Source organism: Rana temporaria, chromosome 5 (assembly GCF_905171775.1).
Source record: "Rana temporaria chromosome 5, aRanTem1.1, whole genome shotgun sequence".
Lineage (NCBI taxonomy): Eukaryota > Metazoa > Chordata > Amphibia > Anura > Ranidae > Rana > Rana temporaria.
Window position 1 is genome coordinate 50,571,403 of NC_053493.1, and position 18,339 is coordinate 50,589,741.

Consider the following 18,339-nt stretch of genomic DNA (forward strand, 5'->3'; position numbering starts at 1 on the left):
CATGACAGTTACAGGCAGAGGCATGATGGGACTTGTAGTTTCACAACAGCACCAGTTAGAGACCCCTGCTATAACACCTTCTTCAATAGAGTATTAAAGAAAAAAATGTGTACTACCTGCAAAGCAGACAATTACCAATTGCAAGCAGTGTAAGTAGCTGAACGTGACTTGACATCAGCCTCTTGCAAGAAGTCAATTGGTTCATGTGCTGATAAGCAACATGCTTACAGGACAAACAAAAAATCTAAAAAAGGAGAAGAAGAAGAAGAAGAAAAAAAAAAGAGTCAAAGAGAGATGACCTCATCAGTCTGCTGCTTGTTCTTCACTGTCCAGGCATGGAAAGGAACAAGACCTGTAAGGCCTCGTACACACGACCAGACATGTCCGATGAAAACGGTCCGCGGACCGTTTTCATCAGACATGTCTGCTGGCAGAATTTGGTCTGATGTGTGTACACACCATCAGACCAAATTTCCCGCGGACAGAAAACGCGGTGACGTGGCGGCGACGATGATGCGGCAACGTGCACGAACCCGGAAGTTCAATGCTTCCACGCATGCGTCGAATCACTTCGACGCATGCACGGGATTTCGGGCCAGCAGACATGTCCGATGAGTCGTACTGACCATCGGACATGTCCGACGGACAGCTTTCCAGCGGACATGTTTCCTAGCATGCTAAGAAACTTTTGTCCGCTGGAAACCTGTCCGCTAGGCCGGAAAATTGTCCGATCGGCCCTACACACGGTCGGACATGTCCGCGGAAACTGGTCCGACGGACCAGTTTCAGCGGACATGTTCGGTCGTGTGTACAAGGCCTAAGTGTTCTTGCACTTTGACAAATAAAAAAAATCAGGTCTCCTGCCCTGCCAGACAGGCCTGTGTTGTGTGGCAGAGCCCTGTAAACCTCAAAACAGCATGGACATAAATTCAAATGCTTTGGCAGGTAAAACAGCTTATTTATATGTATATCATCTGTGTATTTAACCGTCTACCTCAAGTTAATTTTTAATTTCACATCTTCAGTTTTTCATCCATAGTTTCACTTCAGTCCAGTATTATGCCGCGTACACACGACCGTTTTTAATGTCATGGAAAAAACAATGTTTTTCTCAACGTGATTCTTGTCGAGCTTGCCTTGCATACACACGATCATGAAAAAAAAATGCTCGAGCAAAGCGCGGTGACGTACAACACGTACGACGGCACTAAAAGGAGAAGTTCCATTTGGTTGGCGACACCGTTTGGGCTGATTATGCAAATTTCCCTTCTCATAACCTGCTTTTGAGCATGTGCGATTTTTTCCCCGTTGTTAAAGCCTACACACAACCGTTTTTCACGACGTGAAAAAATAGAGCATGTTCTAAATTTTTAATGGCCATTTTTCATGTCAAGAAAAATGCTCTGGAGCATACACGGTCGTATTTAATGACCAATTTAAAAAAGGGCATTTTTCTCGTCATGAAAAACAGTCGTCTGTACGCGGCATACAGTTTATCTAAATAAAAATGACAAATAAAGACAAACTCTGACGCATAACACTACTGAATAAGATTTATTTATACTTCAACTAGAATTAAATTTCATTCAATATACTCCCTAAAATAGCCAGTACAATCCCACAAACTGTCACAAACACTTCTTTAAAAAAAACAAAAAACTGAAATGACTGTCACACTTTATATTTTTCTTTGCCGTTTTCACTGATGAGACATATATGCTGAAAAAAAAAAAAAAACATGATTACTCAGAAATTTAAAAAAACAAACATTTTAATGGTAAAAACAACAATACATGAAGATTTGATTCAATACATTTAAATCTCAATATATACAAAGTTTTTTACTCAAATTTACTCATATCACAGCATCTTTTAACCATATGATTCTGTATACCGTTGTTTATGATTTTCTTAATGTTGGTGAAAGGTCCTTGTGTTCGCTTTAACATTCAATCATGTGCAAACCATCTGTAGCACCCTCTTAGGCCGCGTACACACGGTCGGTCAAAACCGATGAAAACGGACTGAAGGACCTTTTTATCGGTCCAAACCGATCGTGTGTGGGCCCCATCCGGTCAGTTATCCTTCGGTCAAAAAATTTAGAACTTGCTTTAAAATTTAACCGATGGACTGATAACCGATAGGTCAAAACCGATGGTTAGTATGCAAAAGCATTGGTTAAAAACCCGCGCATGCTCAGAATCAAGTCGACGCATGCTTTTTTCTGAACGTCGTGTTTTACGTCACCGTGTTCTGACACGATCGTTTTTTTAACTAATGGTGTGTAGGCACATCAGACCATCAGTCAGCTTTTTTTTAAATGGGATATTTATTATAGCAAAATGTAAAAAATTGTCAGTCTTTTTTTCTTTATAGCGCAAAAAATAAAAACCGCAGAGGTGTATAAATACGATAATAATAAGAAAGCTCTATTTGTGGGGGAAAAAGGACGTCAATTTTGTTTGGGAGCCACGTCGCACGACCGTGCAATTGTCATTCAAAGTGTGACAGTGCTGAAAGCTGAAAATTGGCCTGGGGAAATTGCCCCCCTACCCCGAGAATCACGCGAGTAGGCTGTCCGTCCGTGACTTAGCGGGCAGGCTGCTGAGCGAGCAGAGAGATGACATCTCTCACCAGTGGCGACATTATACTGTGCCCCCCCAATTAAAATGCCTTTTTTTTGTGTAGCGGGTGCTGACGCCGACCCCCCCCATCAGCCGCTGTTGCCACAGGACACAGGGCAGTGGTACGGAAACTGGCAGGCTCTGTGAAGGGAGTGACGCAGCTGCGGGGGATTTCCACCCCTCCTTCTCCTCCTTGAGCCAAGCAGCTCTCATTCACCCGGCAATGCCAGCTCCTATTGGCTACATTCAGGGCCAATGGCTGGAAAAACTAACAATAGAGGATTATGAGACATGTAGTCCCAGATACCAGCAGGCCCCAGGCCAATTCCCTGAGAGTGCACTGCAGCCCCAACATGCCAAGGGGACCGTGAGAGGAGAAGAGGGACCACGAGGCTGTCGGGTGGAGGGAGCCAGAGAGAAAGTGCCAGTGATTTTACTATATATCCCCCAAGGTAGGAACTTGCCTCCAGGTGGGGGGATGAGGGGGCTTGCAGGCTTTCATAGAGGTACAGGACCTCATCACTTGCTGCTCCCACCCTGTGTTCTACTCCACTGGCTGCTCCCACCCTGTCCTCCCCTCCACCTGGTTGCATCCACCCTGTCCTCCCCTCCACCTGGCTGCATCCACCCTGTCCTCCCCTCCACTCCACCTGGCTGCACCCACTCTGTCCTCCCCTCCACCTGGCTGTCCCCACCCTGTCCTTCCCTCCACCTAGCTGCTTTCACTCTGTCCTCCCCTCCACCTGGCTGCATCCACCCTTGCATTTTATAGTTGGCCGTTTTTTATATTTAACTATGCGGAGCGGCGGCCGATTTTAAAATAGTAAGTGACCGGATTTATATTATAAAAAACGCATGATGAAAGGACAAACATTTAAAAAATGCTAATTGTGGTTGGAACCCCGCTTTAAACCTCACCTCTAAGACTTGCCCACTTCAAAAACAAAGTCAGAACTTTGCATATGAATGTGTTTTTGCACCACCTTATTGAATTAAGTGGAAAATAGTGTAAAATTACAGCGCATTAGACTAGCTTAGATAGAAACAAACTGTACTTGGGGAAAATTTTATTCAATACCTTGTGGTGATTATTAGATCAGTGACAAGTTATAGACCTAATCTTCCCACTTGCATTCAGTTTCCAAGGAGATTCATGGATGTCTTCACTCAACGTCCTAATTAATGGAATCATCCTAACGTGCAGATTGCAGCACTGGATTATTTTTATCCCTTGTGTTTTGTGGATCTGAAACAATGCAATAACTGAGAAAACCTACCGAAAGACAGGAGCTAAAATAAAGTCAGTATGTAATTTATAAGAGATTTATATTTTTTTTATTATACCCAATGACTTGGACTTCTTCATGTACTAAGCAAGATAGGGCCAGATTTTTATAAGGCTACATTCACATAGTAGTTTGTGTGCAGCCATGGACAGCCTCTGGTAAAAACCAGTAGCTTCTTGCCAGTGGTTGTAAATACTGCCTGCACACAGTGTGTGTGACCGGCAGCGGCTGTTGATATGTACACTGTACACATAGTTTGGTTGAAAAAAGACACAAGTCCAACTAGTTTAACCCGCTTAAGTCCCGGACCATTATGCAGGTAAAGAACCTGGCCCCTTTTTGCAATTCGGCACTGCGTCGCTTTAACTGACAATTGCGCGGTCGTGCGACGTGGCTCCCAAACAAAATTGGCGTCCTTTTTTTCTCACAAATAGAGCTTTCTTTTGGTGGTATTTGATCACTTCTGCGGTTTTTATTTTTTGCGCAATAAACAAAAATAGAGCGACTGCATTCTTTGCCTGCAAAAAGATGTGCATTTATTATTTTTTTAAAAGGTGAAGCTATCCTTTAATGAGAATCCAAATTTTGGAAGCTGTGCCCAACAGCTGAACAGGAAAAGGAACTAGTCACCGGTATTACTTGTGGTCTCCCTGTGACTGATATTTCCCTATTACTGACTTCCCATGCCTTGTTCTGCACTGTGTCCCTGTGTGGAGGCAGCCATTTTGGTAGAGGCAGGGCTTTGCTTCCTCACGCCAGAACATGGAGAACAGCAAGCAGACATCACTAAATCTCACACAGCAGATATACAGCTATGAGGCTGTAGGTACAGGAGTGCCTCTGAACACTCAGGCCTCGTACACACGACGGGACATGTCCGATGGCGGATTTTGGTCTGATGGCTGTACACACCATCAGACCAAATTTCCCGCAGACAGCGAATGCGGCAACGTGCGCGACCCTGGAATGTCAATGCTTCCACGCATGCGTCGAATCACTTCCACGCATGCAAGGGCTTTCGGCCGAGCGGACATGTCCGGTGAGTCGTACAGACGACCGAACATGTCTGACGGACAGGCTTCCAGCGGACATGTTTCTTAGCATGCTAAGAAACATTTGTCCGCTGGAAACCTGTCCGATCCGCCAGAAAATTGTCCGGTCGGCCGTACAGACGACCGAACATGTCCGCGGAAACTGGTCCGACAGACCAGTTTCAGCAGACATGTTCGGTCGTGTGTACGAGGCCTCACACATTAGGAAGTACGATTTTATTTTTCAGGAGGAATTTTAGATAAAAGAACAATTTTTCAAAGTATTCCTTAGGCACAAATGCATTTTTGAAATGCTCCATTTTATAAACAAAATCTTCACGTTGAGTTCAGATCTACTTTAAAATCTAGCGTTTCCCTAGAATTATAAACCTATCCCTCTAAACCCCTGGTTTGGGTTTTCAAACTGTTGCCCAGTGGCCACGGTTTTGTTTCTTGTTGTGTGGCCCTCAGACCCCAACAGTCATTGGTATGGAGTGGGAACATAAATTTATAAGAAAGTTGTAACTGAAGTGATCTAGCAGTGTCTCAAGTAAAAAATGTGTATGTGGGATGCAGCATGGTGCGGCGACAATTACACACACAGTCCCAATGCGATGAAAGAACTTGTATTAAAAGAATGCAAAGACAGTTCACAAATAACCCAGTGGGAAGGCAGCCCAGTCGGGAACACTGACAAGTCCAACAGTGTGTAGACAGCAGGATTTAGCTGAACGGACGAAAAGTTGGGAGTTCTACGATTTCCCTCCTCGTCAAAAACTGTTCCCTGCCTAGTTCTGTCCCTACCAGACGGGGTACCTGTTCCAACTTTACCAACATGCAAAAGTGCCAAGCCTGGGAGACAGGGCCTTAAATAGGCTCTGCCTGACCTAAGATTGCTGCTACAGTCACATGGGGCAGCAGAATCCAATTGGATTGGTTCTACAACGACCCAGGAAACCATATAGGAACTATGGGCCAGATTCACAGAAGAGATACGACGGCATATCTCCTGATACTCCGCCGTATCTCTTGTCGTATCTATGCGGCTGATTCATAGAATCAGTTACGCATAGATAGCCCTAAGATCCGACAGGTGTAATTGACTTACACCGTCGGATCTTAGGATGCAATACTTCGGCCGCCGCTGGGTGGAGTTTGCGTCGTTTTCCTGCGTCGGGTATGCTAATGGGCATTTACGGCGATCCATGGCAGTTTTCGCATTCGTTACGTCGTCACTAGTAATTTTTTCCCGTCGCAAAGTTAGTCATGATTTTACATGCCTTAACTTTACACGAGCCATGTTAAAGTATGGCTGTCGTTCCCGCTTCGAATTTAGAATTTTTTTTTTTTTTTGCGTAAGATGTCCGGGAATACGAAACGCCGTAACTCACGTCGCCGTTCAAAAAAATGGCGTCACATTGCACAAAGCACGGCGGGAATTTCAAAACTGAGCATGCGCAGTACGTCCGGCGCAGGAGCACGCCTAATTTAAATAGTACACACCCCATTTGAATTGGGCGGGCTTGCGCCGGACGTGTTTACGATACACCGCCGCAAGTTTACAGGTAAGTGCTTTGTGGATCAGGCACTTACACTGAAAACTTGCGGCGGTGTAACGTAAACGGGTTACGTTGCGCCACCGCAATTGTACCAGAATCTGGCCCTATGTTCCTCTTGACTTCCTCTCCAACTCCAGTGACGCTGTGGAAGAGCGCCGCCTGCTGTGGAGAAAGTAGACTGCACCTGCTTACAAGTTGACAGTCTCTGACTGTCTGCTGTAGAATGTTCAATTTCCAACCACAACTGCAGCACATCCACAGTCTCAGACAGTCTTCTGAAGCATTACATAGACTGAATATTATGTGGTCCCCTATATCTTGAAAGCCAGTCACAACTTCTCTAAACTCTAACCTTAACACCAACAGGTACATAAACCCCCTTAAACAAACTTAAAGTGATATTAAAGTCAATTTTTTTTTAAATAACAAACATGTCATGCTTACCTGCTCTGTGCAGTGGTTTTGCACAGAAAAGCCCCAATCCTCCTCTTTTCAGGTCCCCTGCCAGTTGTCCTGGCCCCTCCCTCCTGCCAATTGCCCTCAGAGCAAGCATTTTGCAATGGGGGCACCAAGCAGGCTCGCTCCAAAGGTGTCAGCTCACATGATTCAAAACCCAAACTGTCCGGGTGAATCTCGGAGAGGTGGCAACCCTAACTCTACCCCCCTACAACATTGGCTCACTAGTTGTGATTGACAGCAGCCAATGGCTCCCGCTGCTATCTTAGCCAATGACTAGTGAGAGTCCTTGGAGAGCCGAAACTCTCGTACACATCGCTGGGTAAGATCAGGTTCAGGTATTAGCGGGAATTGGGGGCTGCTACACAGAGATAGTTTTTTTTTTACCTTCATGCCTAGAATAGATGAAGTTAAAAAAAAAAATCAGCCTTTACAAACACTTTAAATCCTTCTTCAGTAAACTTTTGTTACCTTGCACCCAACGCAACAAGGACTGAGAATACTCATGGGCCCATGCTGAAAACAAACAGCATTAGCTCCTAAGAATACTTTGAAGAGATTTGAGATATTTAAAAGGTATAAAAGGTATAAACAAAGATAATACACACAAAATTGATATTAATTTAAAGGAGATCGCTCATAAAAAAATCTGATGTAAGCAGGTGATCTTAGACCCCCAGCCTGCATACTTGCGGCGGTGACCTCAACTTTATCAAGAATGAGATTATTGCCTTGAAACTAGTATGAGTCCTGCATGTCAGAGGATGGGAGCTTCCATCAAAGACTTCTAGGACAGGTATTTGGCTTTGTGACAGATTCCCCAACAGTAATGATTATAGTGAAAACTATGACCTACAAATTACATTACACTTACCAATAATATTACTGTAAGGTAAGGTGACCAGATGTTTTAAATGAAATCCGGGGACATTTTTTTTTACTAGTAATGGCGGCAATCAGCAACTCTCTGCCCCCCTCCTCACAGCCTGTCAAGTCTTACTCTCCGGGCCCCGGCTACTACTGTGTGGGGAGCGGAGGAAGATCACTCCACCATGGAAGGCAAGGAGATAAGCAGGTAGGCAGCTGGCCGGGACTTGAGCCAAGGCAGGAGAACATGTGAGCGGAGCTGAATGGGCATGCACCCGAAACTGAAAACAATATACCCTCCGCTCCGACCAGCACATGATCATCAGAAAGGGACACAGAGAATGGAAAAAAATACACCCCCCTAAGCTAGTAGGTGCGGTGGAGTGGGGGTGTGTAATTCAGATTTTTTTTTTTATTCTGCACTGACTGTCTTTGAAATTGCCCAGGCCCCTGTTCAAATCCAATCCGGGGACAAAACCGGGGACAGACTTGGTCCGGGGACAGTGTCCTCAATCCAGGGACTGTCCCCAGAAACCGGGGATGTCTGGTCACCCTACTGTAAGGCCCCAGGAATACTGCTGCTACTAAACAGACATTCAGAGGCAGTTGGACACTTTTTTCAACTGCCCCTGAACATATTCAATGTTATCTTATCTGTACATGTACACAGGTTTGTTTACTGTTGTTTTTAGGCAGTTGCGTTTATAGGCCTTTTTTTTTTAAGGCAAAAAAATTTGTTCAGACCCCGAAGTTTTCGACGTTTCAGACGCCAAACGCTTCTAAATGCTTCTAAACGCGGTAACAAGCGTTTAGCAGGGTTTCGTTTATAGGCATTTTTTTGTTTTTGGCCATTTAAAAAAAGAAAAGAAAATATATATATTTTTTTTAACGCTATTAAACGCAAACGCGGCATGTAAACGCGGCAAAACTGATGTTTTAAACGTGGGTTACTATCTGTCAAGTTAAATCGTTCATATGGCTTACTGCACACCACTGCCAGGGATGCCAATCCAAAACTTGACAGCCGTGCACAGCACTGAGTATGACTCTAGTATGGTTTTCACATTTTGACATGCGGCTGTTTCCATGCAGTTGCGGTGTCTGCATCCACGTCTATACGCTGCCTTCATACAGTTCAGGCTGGATACAGACTAACACAGGCAGCCTGGATGCAGGACAGGTGCCTGCGCCTTTCTGAATGACGCCTGCGGCCATTCATACACTTCCACATTTTTACGGATACGTTATCATAATACCACTGAACTACGCACAGGCATAGCTATTGTCAGCAGTACTTTGTAAATAACACTAATTCATAGGTGACAATATTTGGGGAGGTTAGCATCACATTGTAAGCTCTGTGATATAGAAAGCATTCCATGATATTTGATGCGATGTTTGACAAGAACCACCAAACATTTTTTTTTAACTGCACAAAGTTTAGATGTGCAATAAACATTGTAATCACAGGAAATATAATGCATATTTTACAGTCAGAATTTTTCTAGAGATCGGGCCAGTTTATACATGTGGGAAAAGTGTGTTCTGTGCATGTTTCCTGCACTGTGGGTAAAACGCACTCTGTGGGTGCCAATACGTTGTTAACAGCACCCCAAATGCATATTGCTAATGCACTGTATTTGCAGGCACCAGATTGCATAATACCACAGTACCATGCCATTTGGTACAGCATGTTTTTTAAAAGTAGTGCATGCATTATTTTTTGTGAACTGATCCTTAAAAAAGAAATCCAGGTATTGATATTTTATAGTCACTGATCCAGCTTGGACCAATGTAAATACTGTATGTACAGCGGGTATAGAAAAAATCACCCCCTTTAAAAAAATCACATGTTGCTTTACAGCCTGAAATTAAAACAGACAGTTTTTGTTTTATCCAGCTGTATTTACTAATGCAACTCATAACATCCATGTGAAAGATATAACATCAACATGTCAGAAAAAATAAAAATGAATTACTGAGTTGGAAAAAGGATTACCCCCTTATGTCAGTATTTTATTGGACCACATTTTGTTTAAATTACAGTCTTTAGTCTGTTGGAATTTGTCTCTACTAACTTTGCAAATCTGAACTTTTCAATATTTGCCCACTTTGCAGAACTGCTCAAGTTCAGTTACATTTGATGGTGACCATTTGTGGACTGCAGTCTTCAAGTCATTCCACATATTTTGAATGGGGTTTAAGTTTGGGTTCTGACTAGGCCATGCAAGGACATTCCCCTTTTTCTCCTTCTACCACTGTGTGGTCATTTTTGCTGTGCGCTTTGGGTCATTGTCATGTTGGATGGTAAACCTTCTTCCCATTGACAACTTTCTGGCAGAGGGCATCAGATTTTTCTCAAGAATTGGATGGTATTTTGCCCCATCCATTTTTCCTTCTATCCTGACAAGTGCTCCAGTCCTTGCTGCAGAGAAACACCCCCATAAACAGGATATTACCACCCACTATATCAGGATATTACCACCTCCCCATAAACAGGATATTACCACCTCCCCATAACAGGATATTACCACCTCCCCATATCAGGATATTACCACCTCCATGCTTTACTGTAAGAAGGATGTTACTTGGATGGTGAGCTGTATTGGATTACTGCCAGACATTTTGTTAGGTGCTGAGGCCAAATAATTCCATTTTAGTCTCATCTGACCACCTTAAACGCACCTTAAACCCAGTTGTGCGAGTTGAGCTGAACTGGCACGATTTCACTCCCGCTGGCAGTCCCGATTTCGGCCGCGATTACAGAGACATCTATGCAAGTTTCTGCACAGATGTCAATGTAAATCGCGGGATGAAATCGCAAAAAGTAGTACAGAAACTACTTTTTGAAATCGGTGCAGCGCCGCAGATGCGGCGTTCGCACCAATTAAGACGTCGTCATTGCCGGCATATGCCGCAGATTTGACATGTCAAATCGCATGTCAAAACGCAGCAGTGTGAACTAGAGCTCGGGTTTCTGAGCCCACATGGAAAAAGGTGTTATGGTCAGATGAGACTAAAATTTAATTGCAAAGTCTAGAATTGGGCAAATATTGCAAAGTTTAGATGTGCAAAGTTAGTAGAGAAATATCACAACAGATTTAAGGCTGTCATTTAGTCAAAAGGTGGTCCAGCAAAATACTTACAAAAGGGGTGATCCTTTTCCCAACTCAGTGATTCTGTTTTTTATTTTTTATTGAAATGTTGGTGTTATATATTTTACTTGGATGTTATAATTTGCATTAGTAAATACAGTTGGATAAAACAAAAACCTTGTATGTCTTTGTTTCAGACTGCAAAGCAACAAAGTTTGATTTTAAGGGGGGGATTCTTTCCTATATGCACTGTATATGCCATACCTGTTTGATGCCCCTGGAAGCTGGACGTCGCTAAATGGACACCACTGCTCTAGTGATCTCCACTTCCAGGTTGCATGCGGAAACAGCTACCCTGCTGCATTCTGAACACAGGAGGTCAGCCGCTTGGCACAGGTGCTTTTCTGCCTTCTTGTAACGTCCTCTGGGAGCTTCCAAACCTCTTATTTTCACCACTCACTTGCCCTATGCACTCTACTAATCCCATAGTCCATTGTACCTAGTCCTTCTCAGGGGAAATCATAAAGGGTGGTTATTGTCCTATATACATTTCCGGATGGTTATTTACAATGAACAATGCCTATTTTATGAGATATTAAACAGATTTTTAAATTATTAAACAGATTTTTGTGCTTTGACTGGACTGATTACGTTTGTGTTGGCTGTGTACTGTCATCATACTCACATGGAGATCTCGGAAGTGTTCATTGTAGTCCAGTGCATAACCAACTACAAATTTATTCGGAATTTCAAACCCCGTATCTGCAAACACAAAACATTAATTTTAATTCCATCTGAAATCACTGTCAGAATAAATCACTATTTTATTACTCTGTAAGAAATCAGTTCCACAAAGTGGAAAACTTTGACATTTTGTTCCATATTTATTTGTATGTAGATATATTCTTTCATAGGGGTAACATTCTCGCAGTGCCAAGGTGGAAATGGCATTTATCCAATCACTGCTCCCCTAGGAAGGCTCATTTCCCTTCAGATGAAGAATTCTATTTTACAGTATCTGTAGAATTTGACAGCGAGCTGCCACCCAGTGGACAAAGTCTGAATGATTACTGTCTCATATGGGTGCAGAGATAACAAACACAAAGATTTTACAGGTATTGAAGTAACCATGGTGTGTGTAGAAAATATTTTTTTTAAAAGGGGCGTTCCATTTACACCTGACCTTTGTTTCCTGGGGCCGGATCCAGAAAGAATGGCCTAAGTTTCTGCTGGCGTAGCGTATCTCAAATACGCTACGCCGACGGAACTTAGAGAGGCGAGTACCATATTCACAAAGAACTTGCGCCCTAAGTTATGGCGGCGTAGCGTAAATGGGCCGGCGTAAGCCCGCGTAATTCAAAGTAGGCTGGTAGGGGGCGTGTTGTATTGAAATGAATCGTTACCCCACGTAAATGATGCTCCTAACGAACGACGCATGCGCGCGCATGCTCAGTATCACGTCGAATTTTCTCCCTAAGTTACGCCGGCTCAATGCTTAGTCGACGTGAACGTAACCTACGCCCATCCCCATTCACGTACGACTTACGCAAACGACGTAAAATACGACGCTGTTCCGACGTTTTCGAAGTCCATACCTAACATGACTTACCCCTGCTTTATGAGGGGTAAAGTTACGCCGGACCGACGCCTTACGTAAATCCGACGGGCGCAAGTACGTTTCTGAATCGGGGTATCTACCTCATTTGCATATTCGACGCGGAAATATACGGAAGCCCCCCTAGCGGCCAGCGTAAATATGCAACTAAGATACGACAGCGTAAGAGACTTACGTCAGTCGTATCTTAGACAAATTCTGGCGTATCTGATTCTTGGAATCAGGCACATAGATACGACGGCCCGGATTCAGACTTACGACGACGTATCTGGAGATACGCCGTCGTAAGTTGTTTCTGAATCCGGGCCCTGGTGTGTAGGTACTATTCTGGTTTGATTATGTGTTTTGATAGATATACAGATCGATGGATGGATGATAGAATAAAATTAAAACTGATGAAATGTACAATTTATTTTCATGCAACTGCTGAAAATTTTACAACATAATCAGGAAATCAAATTCCTCTTTTAGCTTTGCAGCATTCTTTGTGACTTGCGTACTGACTGGACAATGAACCAGAGGTGTGATGATCCAAGTACAGCGTCCTGCACCACAAGAGCCACACATGCCACGTACAGCCAGGGTTGTCAACCGCCAGTAAATTTACTGGCAGTTTGTAAAAATCTGTGATTTTTTTACAACTGCCAGTAAATATCAGGGGCTGATCAATTTATGTTGTGTTGAATTTTTAAGTGTAAATCAAGCAAATTACTTTGTTATAGGTATTGTCAGTGTTTCCATATCATGTTTATACTGTTCAAATATTCACTGTGTTAGTTTTCAATAGGGTTCTGCAATTTCTCAGGTTGCCAGTAAAAAATGTGCTCCGCCAGTAAATTTTCCAAGTTTTGTCAGTAAAAAATGCTGCGGGAGGTTGGCAACCCTGCGTACAGCTGCCAATCTAGGTGAATGCAAATTAATATGTATTAAACCAGTACCAAGGGGTCAATTGACTAATGTTTACCACATGCAATAACATGGTCACTTGATTCATTTGCATAAATCATTGCATGCGGGAAAAAAATGTCAAATTTTCAGAAAATAAATTAACTAAAATGTGCAGGTAAACAATTGCAAAAAAAAATGGCAGTATCACATGCAAATATTGTCAGAAACCCCCAATAGCTGGTGGCAGGGAAATCGGCCGACGTGTCCTTAACAACAGATGACTTATCAGCTGTCAGCAGGTTCCCTGCTGACAGATGAATGTAAATAAAACAATAAAAAATTCTGAAAAAAACTGCATTGGGCCCCCCCATCCAATGCACACTAGGCCCTTCAGGTCTGGTATGGATTCTAAGGGGGACCCCCGCTAGTGTCCTTAATGACTAGTGTATAGCTGGTTGTTAAGGAGCGGGCAAAAAAGCTGGCCGCTATGTCCTTAACAACGGATGACTAACCAGCTGTCAGTGGGGCTCCCTGCTGACAGCTGAATGTCAACTAAACAATTGATGGCAATTAAAAAAAAAAAAAAGAGAAAAAACAGTATGGGGTCCCCCCTAATCCATACTAGACCCTTTTGGGTCTGGTATTGATTTAAGGTGAACCCCACGCCATAAATAAAAAAAAACAGCGTGGGGGTCACCTGAGCTGAGTCACAGCTCCCATTCAGGCACAGAGCCCCGACCCGCCCCCTCCGTCTCTCCCCTGATTGACTAGTTGACTTTGATTGACAGCAGCGGGAGCCAATAGCACCACTGCTGTCTCAGCCAATCAGGAAGGAGAATCTCGGGAGGCTGAAACACTCGTGGACATCGCTAGACAGAGAGGAACCTCAGGTAAGTATGAACGGAGCTGCTGCACACAGAAGGCTTTTTATCTTAATGCATAAAATGCATTAAGATAAAAAACCTTCTGCCTTTACAGCCCCTTTAAATTAAACCCATGTGGCATATTTGTTGTGTTATTATTATGGCTTAGTTCAGTTATATACCTTTGAATGTTTAGGCCTCATGCACACTGGATGTTTTTGGATATTTTTACAGCAGCTGTTTTTGGCAGTAGACTTTTTATCTACAGTCATTAAACTCTCCATCATGTTATCCTATGTGTCCATGCACACATAGGCTGTTATCAGCAGTTTGGGACAGCGGAATTTTTGAACAGTAAAAAAATAAATAAAAAACTAGTGGGTTCTAAGGGACGTTTTTCAGCTGTAAAAACGCTCTAACGCTGATAAACGCTGCTCAGCAGCGTTTTTGGAAGTTTTTAAACAATTGAAAAAAAAAAAAAGCTAAGACGGAAAAACGCTAATAACCACTTAATACCCGCACGCCGTCATATGACGTCCAAAACGGGGACCTGTTATCCCGGGTAGACGTCATATGACGTCCTGGGCTTTGCGGGGGGATATCTCAATTATGCCTGCACCCAGAGGCATCATTGAGATATAATTTTTTAGCGGCGGCGATCCTGCGCACCGTAAGAACGATCATAGCGGCGGTTCCCCTCCCTCCCGCCGCCATCCGGTGCTTCTCCGGGCTCTCCCGTGCCATCGGGGGCCCGGAGAGATGATCGCCGTCCGCCGGATGTTTGCCATAGAGATGACTGGTGACCATCTGGTCACCAGTCATCTCTATGACCGTCGGAGGCCCGGGCGCGATGTGATGACGTCATGCCCAAGTCCCCGTAAGTAAACAAACCGCAATTGCGGCTAGTTTGAATGAGATCTGTGAATTTTTTTTCACAATCTCATTCTTTCCAGCCTGGAGGAGAGATGCGGGGTCTTATTGACCCCGCATCTCTCTTTAAAGAGGACCTGTCACACACATTTCCTATTACAAGGGATGTTTACATTCCTTATAATAGGAATAAAAGCGATTGAAAAAAAAAAATTAAAAAAAAAAGTGTAAAAAATAAATAAATAAGTAAAATAAAAAATAAATAATAATAATAAAAAAATTTAAATGCCCCTGTGCCCGGTAGCTCGCGCTCAGAAGTGTACGCACACGCAAGTCCCACCCACATATGTAAACGTCGTTCAAACCACACATGTGAGGTGTCGCCGCGTGCGTTAGAGCGTGTGCAACAATTCTAGCACTAGACCTCCTCTGTAACTCTAAACTGGTAACCTGTAAAAATTTAAAGTGTCGCCTATGGAGATTTTCGAGTAACAAAGTTTGGCGCCATTCCATGAGTGTACGCAATTTTAAAGCATGACAAGTTGGGTATCTATTTACTCGGCATAACCTCATCTTTCATATTTTACCAAAAAATTGGGCTAACGTTACTGTTTTGTTAATTTTTAATTTATGAAACCATTTTTTTACTAAAAAAAGCCGTTTAAAAAATTATTGCGCAAATACGGTGCAAGATAAAAAGTTGCAATGACCGCCATTTCATTGCCTAGGGTGTCTGCTAAAAAAACATATATAATGTTTGGGGGTTCCGAGTAATTTTCTAGCAAAAGAATGATGATTTGTACATGTAGGAAAGAAGTGCCAGAATAGGCCCGGGAAGGAGGTGGGTTTTAAAGCCCGGTATTGAAGTGGATAAACACTATTAAACGCTCAAACACGCTATTGCAATAACGTTGAAAAACTCACTGCAAAGCTACTGACGTTTTATAATGTTATTTTAACGTCCAGTACGCATGAGGCCTCATTGTTAGCAGTTATATTTATAACCCCAGCCATGACATCATATTTAGTGATAGTGGTCTGCAGTACATATAATGATTAGGCTGTAGAGGAGTGATGGAAATGAACATGTGAATAGCGCATTAATTTACACTCCGGGTGCAGAAAAGTGCAGGATTTTACACTTCAGCACAAAGAAGATGCTAAATGATCGTGTGCAACAGTCCTAAAGCTGGCTGGCCATAGACGGTTGGAATATCGGCCAGTTCAGAAGGGATTGATCGAACGATTTATGGGCAGGCTGATTGTACCCAAGCTACCCAACACTGACTGACTGTGTTGATGGGGGTAATTGAACAATTTTCTTTCCAGCAACATCTATGGCCAGCTTTAAGCCTCGTACACACGATCAGATTTCCATCTGACAAATCCGTGGATTTTTGTCCTCAGGGCGTGGGCCGTGAACTTGTTCTGCATGCAGAAATTCCGACAACAATTTTCCGATGGAGCATACAGACGGTCGGATTATTCGACAGAACCCTTCCATCACACAACTGTTGTCGGAATATCCGATCGTGTGTACGGGCCTTTAGACTACAGTGGTGTCACCTGCCTACAAATTGGCAGGGATGTGCAAATCCTTAAGAATACCTGGCATACTTGCAAGAATTGTGGTTATGTATTAGAGGAAACTGCAAGAAAAAGTCTTCTGTGCCCCCCAGGGAGTCCCAAAACCAAGCCACCCATTGTACACAACCAGGACCTCAGTCCCAATTGGGAGATTAGATGCACCGTCACCGTCCCGCAATGCAATGTGGGCACTATTGCTCACTAAGGCACCAGCAATGCATTGTGAGATCTGGAGACATCAGAACTCTGACTTAGGGCTCATGTAGAAGACTGTGGGCCAGATTCACGTAGAATCGCGGCGGCGTAACTTATCCTAGATAAGTTACACCGCCGCAATTTTTCATCGCAAGTGCCTGATTCACCAAGCACTTGCGATGAAAACCTACGCCCGCGGCCTCCGGCGCAAGGCGAGCCAATTCAAATGGGCGTGTGCCATTTAAATTAGGCGCGCTCCCGCGCCGGACCTACTGCGAATTCTCAGTTTCCTAACTCCCGCCGTGCTTTGCGTGACGTCATTTTTTTGAACGGCGACGCGTGTAGCGTACTTCCGTATTCCCGGACGGCTTACGCAAACGACGTTGATTTTTAAATTTCGACGCGGGAACGACAGCCATACTTTAGACAGCAATACACTTGCTGACTAAAGTTAAGGCACCAAAAAAAAAGTGTAACTATGCGACGGGAAAATATACTAGCGGCGACGTAGCGAACGCGAAAAACCGTCGTGGATCGGCCGTAACTCCTAATTTGCATACCCAACGCTGGTTACGACGTGAACTCCCCCCAGCGGCGGCCGCGGTACTGCATCCTAAGATCCGACAGTGTAAAACAATTACACCTGTCGGATTTTCTGCCTATCTATGCGTAACTGATTCTATGAATCAGTCGCATAGTTAGAAACAGGGATACGACGGCGTATCAGGAGATACGCCGTCGTATCTCTTTTGTGAATCTGGCCCTGTGTGCACGGTGTCTGATATGGGGACTCTCTAGGTGCAAACACTGTTTAGTACCAGCTCTTATCTATATAATTTATAATGGCTGGTTTGCTTTAAAATAAAATGCCTGGGTCAGCTAGCCTTCAAGACAAAGACAGCCAGACAATTAGCATTTTTAGGTCCCGGCAGTAACAGCTGTTTTCGTATTCCTCTCAGTATCGTTTTCCTATAAGTGAATATACAGCATATGTTGACTAAGATTTTGAACTTTGTGTTAAATCGGAGAGTATCGCCTATTAACACTTCAAAGCTCCAGAATAACAGCAATAAAACGAGTATGAAAAGGTGAGCACACGTCAGTAAATGAGGTTTCAGTGAATGGTTATTACTTGCATGCTGTGAAAAGACTTCTGAGCCTTGTGTAAAACGCTGACTATACTCTAATCTCTGCCGCTTCCAAATAATGTCACTATCAGCAAGACACAGCTCTGCCTTGGGGGCAGATCACACTGATGGAGCAGGCGCTGCAGCTGCTTCTGCAAGGTAAGCTGTCACTTGGATTCCTTATTCTGCACCTGGCTTCTTGGAGAAAAAGGGTAATTATAGCCCCTAACATTCCTGAATAATCTAGTGGTGCATATTTCTGCAACATACTATATT

At 43.6% G+C, this 18,339-nt stretch overlaps 1 protein-coding gene across 1 annotated transcript in view; it reads right to left on the reverse strand.

The window, feature by feature from the left end:
- Positions 1-1,644: 1,644 nt before the first annotated feature.
- Positions 1,645-18,339, reverse strand: part of PRTFDC1 (phosphoribosyl transferase domain containing 1) — a 61,183-nt gene continuing 44,488 nt past the window's right edge. Inside the window, exons 9-10 of the mRNA XM_040352532.1 lie at positions 11,604-11,680; positions 1,645-1,719 (exon numbers count right to left, since the gene is read on the reverse strand). Of these exons, the coding sequence (XP_040208466.1) occupies positions 1,672-1,719; positions 11,604-11,680 (125 nt within the window). The 3' untranslated portion in view covers positions 1,645-1,671. The remainder of the gene's footprint in view (positions 1,720-11,603; positions 11,681-18,339) is intronic.